The 11,025-nt window shown below is 37.5% G+C and overlaps 1 protein-coding gene across 1 annotated transcript; it reads right to left on the minus strand.

Annotated features, from left to right (window-relative positions):
* Positions 1-355: 355 nt before the first annotated feature.
* On the minus strand, positions 356-1,279 carry LOC143643626 (olfactory receptor 2D3-like). Its single transcript, XM_077112232.1, has one exon. The coding sequence runs from the start codon at positions 1,277-1,279 to the stop codon at positions 356-358; it is 924 nt and encodes a 307-aa protein (XP_076968347.1).
* Between the last annotated feature and the right edge of the window lie 9,746 nt (positions 1,280-11,025).

An 11,025-nucleotide genomic window follows, 5' to 3' on the forward strand; every position in this document is an offset into this window, starting at 1 on the left:
CCTCTTCCATCCTTTACTGCTATTCCATTCTTCCTCTCTTCCTTCCTTCCTCCCTCCCTCCTTTCTCTTTCTTCCTTCCATTCCTCCTTCCTTCCTTCCTTCTTGCTTTCTCTCTTTCCTTCCTTTTTTCCTTCTATCCTTCCTTCCATCCTTTCCGACTTCTGTTCCTGTCTAACGAGGTGCCTGGCTTTGAATGGACAATTTTTTAATTGATCTGAGAAGAGACATAGGCAGACAGGAGAAGGTGGACCAAAAATGTAGGGATGAGATGAGAATGGGAAAAGTGTTCTAGAAAATCACTTCCCTCCACAGCCTTAACTTGTCACCATAGTCAAAGATACCACCTGGAACAAGATTATTTTGCAGTTATTCTCCTGAGAGCCCCTTTGACATCCTTGTTCCTCAGACTATAAATGATGGGGTTCAGCATGGGAGTCACAGCTGAGTAGAACACAGAGATCATCTTATCCCTTTCATTCATGATCTTAGAGTTTGGTCTCATGTAGGCAAATATTGCTGAGCCATAGAAGAGAACAACGACAGTGAGGTGGGAGCCGCAGGTAGAGAAGACCTTGAGTCTCCCCTCCCCTGACTGCATCCGGATCACAGTGGAGATGATGTTCCAGTAGGAGACCAGGATGAGTGAGACAGGAGCCAGGAGGATGACCACACCCATCGCAAAGATGGCCATCTCAGCACTGTGGGTGTCTGCTGAAGCCAGCTTCAACAGGGCGGGAGGTTCACAAAAAAAATGGTTAATGATATTGTTTCCTCGATAGGGCAGACTCAATGTGAATGTGGTATCCACTAGTGACACAAATGCCCCACTGACCCAGGATCCTAGGGCCAGCTGCACACACACCCAGTGTGTCATGATGGTGGAGTAGTGCAGGGGCTTGCAGACAGCCACGTACCGGTCATAGGACATTACCGCCAGCAGTGCACACTCGGCACACCCGACCAATAATAAAACTACTATCTGCATTGAACAACCAACAAAGGAAATGGTTTTCTTCTTTACCAGGAAGTGGATGAGCACCTGGGGCACTGTGGTTGTGGAAAAGCTGAGATCAGCAAAGGACAAATTTCTCAGGAAAAAGTACATGGGTGTGTGCAGCCTGGAGTCTGTGTGAATAAGCACAACGATGAGCAGGTTTCCCAGCACGGTGAGCAGGTAGATGACCAGGAAGAGGGCAAAGAGGAGCTCTTGTGTCTGCGGGTCCTGTGAAAGGCCCAGGAAGACAAATTCAGTCACAGAGGTTTGGTTTTCTTCTCCCATGAATGTTGATTACTGTGTATACTTGAGCAGCAAGGAAAAAATCACATATTAGTCAGTTATAAAAATTTGGAGCAACTTGGGTATTTTTTTTTATTAATTAAAGAAAAAAGAAATTAACACAACATTTAGAAATCATTCTATTCTACATATGCAATCAGTAATTCTTAACATCATCACATAGATGCATGATCATCATTTCTTAGTACATTTGCATCGATTTAGGAAAAGAACTAGCGAAACAACAGAAAGAGATATAGAATGTTAATATAGGGAAAAAAATAAAAATAATAATAATAGTAAAAAAAAAGAAAAGGAAAAAGAAAAAAAAAGACAAACAAACAGACAGACAAAAAAAAAAGGTATTTTTTAACCAGCATTCAAAATTTGACTATTAATTTCCATCTCTTAACAGCTTCCACAGGGCAAAATATTGAGTTTTCTTTTTATTCAAATGACAACTGAAAGCCATTTCTGATTCTCCTTGTCCTTGAATCTTGTGTTAGCATCAGCATGGGAGAAATGACCCTGAATACGCATCCATTGTACTATAAATGATATGAAGTACTCAGACTGTGTTCTAGTTTGCTAGCTGCTAGAATGCGATATACCAGAAAAGAAATGGCTTTTTAAAAGGGGGAATTTGATAAGTTATGAGTTATAGTTCTAAGACAGTGAAATTGTCCAAATTAAAACAAATCTATAGAGATATAAGGCATCCAAGGAAAGATACCTTGATTCAAGAGGGCTTCTCTCTCATCTGGAAAGGCATGTAGCAAACATGGCATCATCTACTAGCTTTCTCTACTGACTCCCTGTTTCATGAAGCTCCCCAGGAGGCATTTTCCACCTCCAAAGGTTGCTGGCTTGTGGACTCTGCTTTCTTGCGGCAATGTTGTTCTGAAGCTTTCTCCAAAATACTTCACCTTTTATAGGACTCCAGTAAACTAATCAAGACCCACCTGGAATGGGTGGAGACACGTCTCCACTTAATCAAGTTTAATATCAATACTTGATTGAGTCTCATCTCCATGGAGATAAGCTAATTAAAGTTTCCAACATACAGTACTGAATAGGAATTAGAACAAATGGCTGCCTTTACAAAATGGGATTAAGATTGAAACATGGCTTTTCTAGGGCACATAAATCCTTTCAAACCAGTACAGACGGCTATGGTGCTATTAGCAATGTACCCTCCTATTATATAGGTTTGCTGTTGCTGTGAAACTAGTTTTGTGCTCCAAAATGTATTATAATATTTATGAAAGCATATTTTTTTCATTACATTTACTATATGATCTAGAAGGTGCATGTTCTAGTTTGCTAGCTGCCGGAATGCAACACACCAGAGACAGATTGGCTTTTAATAAATGGGGATTTATTTTGTTGGTTCTTCAGAGGAAAGGCAGCTAACTTTCCACTGAGGTTCTTTCTTACGTGGAAGGCACAGGATGGTCTCTGCTGGTCTTCTCTCCAGGCCCCTGGGTCCCAACAAATTTCCCCGGGGTGATTTCTTTCTCCATCTCCAAAGGCCTGGGCTGAGCTGCAAGTGCTGAGATGAGGAACGCCAAGCTGCTAGGCTGTGCTATGTTGCGATCTCTCATTTAAGCACCAGCCAATTAAGTCAAACGTCACTCATTGCAGCAGACACGCCTCCTAGCCGACTGCAGATGTAATTGACAACAGATGAGGTTCACATACCGTTGGCTTATGTCCGCAGCAACAAGATTAGGTATGCTCACCTGGCCAAGTTGACAACTGAATCTAACTAACACAGTGCACTCTAAAGAGAAATTGAGAAATGAAGATAAAGGAGGTTGTAGGGGTCTGTGATGCTATCCCTGGCCCAAATTTTTCTGTCTTTTGTTTGAACCTGAAGAGTGGGCTAAGCAGTATCAGTGAAAATAGTTGCCTCCCTGGCAGTTGTACTTTGTAGCATCTGTCAATATCTTCTAGCCTCCAAACACATTTTATTACTCTTTCTGCGTGTTTAATTGTGTGTGCGTGTGTGAATGTGTGAGTGGGTATACATAGAGCGTTCTTTGGCAATAATAATAACACTAATTATATATTGGGCACTATCTTGCTGTCCATCATTATTGATAGTGTTTTTACATTCATTGTTTATTTTAAATCCTCTTTAAGTCCATATGCCATAGCTATTATTATCCTCATTTTTCAGATGATGAATCAAAGTCTCAGAGATGTTGTCAAACTGATTCCTCCAAGCCCTCCTCACACTTTCTGTATCATAGAATACTTTCATTTCCTTCATCCAAAAATGATTTTAGAGAGGGTTAAACCTTCATTCAAATCTCTCTGCCTGTCTCTCAAATCACTTCTTGAAGACAAACCTAGAGGCCTTATCCATTTTAAGTGTTTTTGGACTAATCCACTGTGGTATCAGTAAACACTTAAGTAAGATTAAGGCATATTTTAACAATTATTTCTCATCATTATTTCAGGGTCTTTTCCAAAAGAAAATAGAAATAACTAAAACAATCAGTATAGAGAAAAATGAGAAACTATTTTCAGATAATTTCATTGTATTTATAAAAAAATTCAAAAGTCAGCATGATGTCATCAATAGGGCTACGTAAACAGCTACTGAAACTCTCTCTCCCGAGAAACAAACAAACAAACAAAAAAGAGTGGGGTGGGGGGAAAATTCTCACTTGTTCAGAACTTTGGAGAAAGGTAAAGAGAGAATGAGTTCACAAATTCTGAATCAAAGAAAGATAAAAATATCAGGTAGGAAACTTCTGTTCCAGATCATCCGGTCCTCTCCCTTTCCCCTCACTCAATCCCATGAAGCTTGGAAAGTGCCTAGAAGCAGTGGTTGGGATCCCTCCAAACTCCCACCAGGGACAAGGCTATAAAATCTCTCACAGTAGTGAGCAGCTCCCCATCTATATTCAAACACAAAGACTCAAGCCCACAGAGAGCCATGGCTGAACGCAAGCCACTGGGGAAAGCAGAATACAGAAGAGCACCAAAGACAAGTTTTCAAAATGGAGAATTAGGGAGGGAATGGCAAAATCTTTTTTTCCCCCAAAACAGCAAATAGCCAGGCAGAAGTCTATTGTTTGAGGACCTGGTGAATAAGGGAGGACATTTCAAAGCCCAGCTTAGTGGAGGACAAAGAATCTGAGAAAAAGTGGACAGAGACTGTAATTTCAGCATGGGTCCTGCTGTGCATCCCCCACTCCTGAAGATAACAGGCAGCACAATCCTTGCCTGGAGGATAGCTGAAGGCTGGGGTGGCTTTGGGAGTCTGACTGCAAGTACAGAGAGGGACCAGCCCAATACTAAGCCAGATTTTGGCTGGTGACATGTGAGCACAGGAACCCTGCAGTTTCAGTCCCACAAGGTCAAACACGGTGGGTGTCTGGGAGGTAAAGAGTTTCTGAAGATGATTAAGTCACCGAAGAGCACCATTTGCTGCATAGGCCAGAAAGTGCAAGGGGAAAGAGCAGGGATACTCAGAGCCTCTTCAAACCCTATCCCAGGCACGCTGACTCTTGATTTACACCTGATGCACAGGTATATGGACATCTTTTGACTGAGAAGTACTGATGACACAATTGTCAAAGCAGTGCCTAATCCAAAACCAGGTAGCAACTAAACTCTAGACAAAAGAGAGGAACCAACCTTCAGAATAAATCCATCAACATAATTAGATGAGCAGATACCAGTAAAAAATTACAAGGCACAATAAAACTCAAGAAGAAATGGCCCAGTCAGGGAACACATCAAAATGTTGGAGGAGACACAGAATCTGGAACAACTAATCAAGGATATTCAAACAAACATCCTGAATCAAGTCAATGATATGAAGGAAAATGTGTATAAAGAGATAAATGATATTAAGAAGACACTAGAAGCACATAAAAATAATTTGAAAGAATACATAGGGGACGGGCAAGAGTGGCTCAGTGGCAGAGTTCTCGCCTGCCATGCTGGAGACCTGGATTTGATTTCCAGAGCCTGCCCATGCCAAAATAAATAAATAAATAAATAAATATATAAATAGGAGGAATACATAGGGAAAACAGACATTATGGAAATAAAAGACATTGTAGATGAAATTAAAAATATACTAGAGAGTGCACGGATGGTTCAGTGGTAGAATGCTTGCCTTCCATGCTGGAGACCCAGGTTCGGTTTCCAGACCACGCACCTAAAATATATATATATTATATATATAATATATATAGTAGAGACACAGAACAGAAGATTTGAAGAGACAGAGAAAGAATCAGGGACGTAAAAGGCAGATCAACCGAATAGAACAGATAAAAGAACAAATGGAGATAAAATGGAAAAATTTGAACAGGGTCTCAGGGAAATGAATGACACAGAAAGTGCACAAACACACAAATCATGGGTGTTCCTGAAGGCAAAGAGAAGGGAAAAGGCTTAAATGAATATTTGAAGAAATAATGGCTGAAAATTTCCCAATCCTTATAAAAGACAAAAATATGGAAATCCAAGAAGCCCAATGTACTCAAAAACAGAGTAAATCTGAATAGACCCATTCCAAGACGCATAGTAATCAAACTTTCAAATGCTTAAGAGAAGGAGAAAATTCTATAAGCAGCAAGAGAGAGGCTATTTGCCACATACATGAGAAGCTAAAGAGAACTAAGCACTGATTTCTTATGAAACATCATGGAAGTGAGATGGCAGTGGTTTGATATATTTATGATATTGAAAGAGAAAAGTTGCCAGCCAGGAATTCTCTACCCAGCAAGGCTGTCCTTCCAAATGAGGGAGACATTAAGTTAATCACAAATAAATAGATGCTGAGAGACACGTTAATAAGAGACTGGCCCTACAAGAGCAGTTAAAGGGAAATGAAGAGTCCAAAAAGAAAAGTCAGGAGAAAGAAGCTAGCAGAAGGGTACAGAATTGAAAAATATTAGTAAGGGAAGTAAAAAGGATAAAAAGAGAGAAAAAATAAATCTGACAAAAACAAAAGGATAAAATGGTTGAAGTAAGAACTGCCTTTACAGTAATAACTTAGAATGTTAATGGATTAAACACTCTAATCAAAGCACACAGATTGGCAGAACAGATTTTAAAATATGATCCATCAATATGCTGTTTGCAAGCATATTTTAAAACAAAAGCTACAAATAGATTGAAAGTGGAAAGATGGAAAAAGTTATTCCATGCAAGCAATAACCAAAAAAACACTGAAGAAAAAGGCTTTCAGTGCAAAAATGTTATGAGATAAATAAGGATGCTGTATATTAATAAAAGGGGCAATTTACCACGGAGAATAGCAATCCTAAATACCTATGCTCCTAATCAAGTTGCCCCCAAACCATGTGAGGAAACACTGGCAAAATTGAAGGGAGTAATAGATGTCTCTACCGTAATAGTGGGAGACTTCACCACACCACTCTTTCCAGTAGAAAGAATATCAAAACAGAGGTTCAACAAAGAAACAGAGAACTTAAATAATATGATAAATGAACTAGACCTAACAGACATACACAGAACGTTGCACCCCAAAACAGCAGGATATACGTTTTCCTCAAGTGCTCATGAACCATTCTCCAGGAAAGACCATTTGCTGGGGCACAGAGAGATCTTAATAAATTTTAAAAGACTGAAATTATATCATAATGGAATGAAGCTGGAAAATAATAACAAAAAAAGTGGAAAATACACACACAGGTATATGGAGGTTAGGTTGAATATCATGGTCTTAAACAATCATTGGGTCAAAGAAGAAATTGCAAGGAATGTCAGTAAGTAGTTTGAGACAAATGAAAATAAGAACACAATGTATCAAAATTTATGGGCTGCAGTGAAGGCAGTTCTAAGAGATAAATTTATAGTCCTAAATGCCTACGTTAAAAGTGATCAGAGAGCTAAAATCAATGACCTAATTGAACAACTGTAAAACTGGAGAAAGAACAGCAAACTAATCTCAAAGCAAGCAGAAGGAATGAAATAACAAAGATTAGACCAGAAATTAATGAGATGGAGAATAAAAAGACAATAGAGAGAATCAATAAAACCAAAAGTTGGTTCTTTGAGAAGATCAATAAAATCAATAAATCCCTAGCTAGACTTACAAAGACAAAAAGAGAGAAGCTGCAAGTAAGTAAAATCAGAAACTAAAGGTGATGCATTAACATGGACCCTGAAAATATAAAAAAACCATAAGAGTTTACTATAAACTACTGGTTGCCAACAAATTAGACAACTTAGATGAAATGTAGAACTTCTCAGAAACACACAATGTACAATGTACTCAAGAAGAAAATACAAGACCTCAGCAAACAAATCACAACTAAAGAGATTCAATCAGTCATCAAAACCTTGCAATAAATAAAAGTTAAGGACAGGTAGCCTCACAGGTGAATTTTACCAAGCATTACAAGAATTAATACCATTCCTGCTCAAACTGTTCCAAAAAATTGAAGAAGAGAGAACACTACCTGACTCATTCTATGAAGCCAGCATCACCGTAATACCAAAGCTGGCTAAAGGTACTAAAAGAAAGGAAAACTCCAGTTAAATCTTTCAAATGAGTATAGATGCAAAAATCCTCAACAAAATACTTGCAAATTGAATCCAACAGCATACTAAAGGAATTATACACCACGATCAAGTGGATTTTATTACAGATACGTAAGGGTGGTTCAATACAAAAAAGTCAATTAATGTAATACACAATACTAAAAAATCAAAAGGTTATAAGCACATTATCATCTTGATTGATTGAAAAAAGGCATTTGACAAAATTCAGTATCCTTTCTTGGTAAAACACTTCGAATGATTGAAATTGAAGGAAACATCATCAACACGATAAAGGGCATATCTGAAAAGCCCACAGCTAACATCATACTGAATTGTGAGAGACTGAAAGCATTCCCTCTAAGATCCAGAAGAAGAAAAGGATGCCCACTGTAACCACTGTTATTATACATTGTGATAGAAGTTTCAACTAGAGCAATTAGGCAAGAAAACAAATACAAGACATCCAAATTGGAAAGAAAGAAGTGAAACTGTCAGTATTTCCAGAAGACATCATCTTCTATACATAAAATCCTGAAAAAAATGACAACAAAGGTACTAGAGCTAAAAAATGAGTTCAACAAAGTGGCAGGATTTGAGTAGCACAAAAATCAATGGTGATCCTATACACTGGTAATGAGCAATCAGAGGGTATAATAAAGAAAAATTTCCATTTACATTAGCAACTAAAATAATCAAATATATAGGAGTAAGCTTAACCAAGGATGTAAATGATTTGTTCACAGAAAACTACAAAACACTACTAAAAAGATCGAAGGAGATTGAATAAATGGAAAGACATTTTGTGTTCATGGATTGGAAGGCTAAGTCATTAAGATGTCAATTCTACCCAAACTGATCTACAGATTCAATGCAATACCAATAAAAATTCCAACAGACTGCCTACAGAAATGGAAAAATGAATTGTCAATTTTATTTGGAAGGGTACAGGGCTTCAAATAGCCAAAAACATCTTGAAAAAGAAGAATGGAGTGGGAATTATGACATTTTCTTAACTTTAAAGCATATTATAAGCCACAGTTGTCAAAACAGCATGGTACTTGCATAAATATAGACATATTAATCAGTAATAGAATTGAGATTTCAGATATAGACCCTCATATCTATGGTCAAATGATTTCTGACGAGGCTCCTAAGTCCACTCCACTGGGACAGAACAGTCTCTTCAATAAACAGTGTTGGGGAAACTGGATATCCATAACAAAAAGAATAAAAGATGACTGCTATTTCTCATTCTATACAAAAACGAACTCAAAATTATTAAAAACCTAAAAATAAGAGCACAAACAAGGAGAGAAAAAAATAGATAAATGGGAAGTCTTCAAAATCAAATACTTCAGTGTTTCAAAGAGCTTTGTCAAATGGTTGAAAAGGCAACTGACTTAATGGGAGAAGACCCTTAACCTGATAAGGGTCTGATATCTAGAACATATAAAGAAATCCTACAACTCAACAATAAAAACACAACCTAAATAAAAATGGGCATAAGACATGAGTAGACATTTTTACAAAGAAGAAATCCTGATGGCTAAAAAGCATATGAGAAAAGGCTCAACTTCACTAGCTTTTAGGGAAATGCAAATCAAAACCACAATGAGATATCATCTCACACCTACTTGAATGGCTGCTGTTAAGCAAACAGGAAACTGCAAGTGTTAGAAAGTATGTGGAGAAATCACTCATTCACTGCTTGTGGGAATGTAAAATGGTACTGCCACTGTGGAGTACAGTTTGGTGGACCAAGTATAGAGTTTCCTGAGGAGTCAGCAATCCTGCTACTCGGGATGTACCCAGAAGATCTGAAAGCAGGGGTGCGACAGACAGCTGCACACCAATGTTCATAGGAGGATTATTTACAATTGTCGAAAGATAGGAACAACCGAAGTGTCCATCAACAGATGAATGAATGAAAAAAAATGTGGTATATATATTTACATATAAACCACATTATATATATATATATATATATATATATATATATGTATATATATATATGATGGAATATTATTCAGCAGTAGGAAGGAATGACATCCTGAAGTGCACGCCAACATGGATAAACCTTGACAACATTATGTTAAGTAAAATAGTCAGACACAAAAAGACAACTATTGTATGATCTCACCGATATCAACTAATATATGTAAACTCATAGGCATAAAATATAGAAAATAGATTACCAGGATAGAATGATGCTAAAGAATGGGGAGTCGTTGCTTAAATATGTGCAGAATGTTTAACTAGTGTGAACTTAAACGTTTGAGAATGGATAGAGGTGATGGTTGCACATTATTGTCAGAATAATTAACAGTGCTGAATTGTAGGTAGATGTGATTGAAAGGGAAAGTTTAGAGTTATATATGTCACCAGAAGAAAGCTGGAGGTTAAAACATGGGAATGTACAGCACAATGAATCTTGTGGTGGACAATGACTGTGATTAACTATACAAATATAAAAAAGGTCTTCCATGAACTAGAACAAGTGTAGAATGTGGTTACAAGGAATTAATAATAGAGGAATATATAGGAACAATGTATCTATTGCCAACTATGGACTGTAGTTAACAGTAATATTTTAATATTCTTTAATCAACAGTAACAAACATACTACACCAATGCTATGGGTCAACAACGAGGGAATGGCAGCAGGGTGATAAGGGTAAGGAGACAGGTTTTCTTTTTATTTTTATTTCTTCTCTAGAGTAATGAAAATGTTCTAAAGTTGATCATGGGAATGTATAACAAAACTACGTGACGATACTGTGAGCCAGTGGTTGTGTACATCGGATGGTTTGTATGGTCTGTGCATATATTTTTTAAAAATTGCATTTAAAAAAAGTAGAAAAAATAGGGGTGCATGGGTAATTCAGTGGGAGAATTCTTGCCTTGCCATATGGTAGACAGATTTAATTCTCCGGCCCATGCACTGCAAAAACAAAAACAAACACTCAACAAATGGTGCTGTGATAATGGGATATTCACATGGTAAAGAATGAAATGTGAGCCCCACCACACAGCATAAAAAAAAAAAGGGAGAAGGAAAGAAAAAGAAAAATAGGGAACAATAGAAGGGTAATTCCAGTCTTTGACAATTGGTAAGAAATATGGTCTGATATAAGATGAGTAATTGAATAGATTTACATTGTTACATGCTAAAAAATAAACAACAGAACATTTAATAAAAACATTCCTTGAAT

Source organism: Tamandua tetradactyla, chromosome 8 (assembly GCF_023851605.1).
Source record: "Tamandua tetradactyla isolate mTamTet1 chromosome 8, mTamTet1.pri, whole genome shotgun sequence".
NCBI classification, from domain to species: domain Eukaryota; kingdom Metazoa; phylum Chordata; class Mammalia; order Pilosa; family Myrmecophagidae; genus Tamandua; species Tamandua tetradactyla.

Coding starts and splice junctions, on each gene's coding strand:
- LOC143643626 (XM_077112232.1), bottom strand. CDS start 1,279: ATGGGAGAAGAAAACCAAACCTCTGTGACTGAATTTGTCTTCCTGGGC.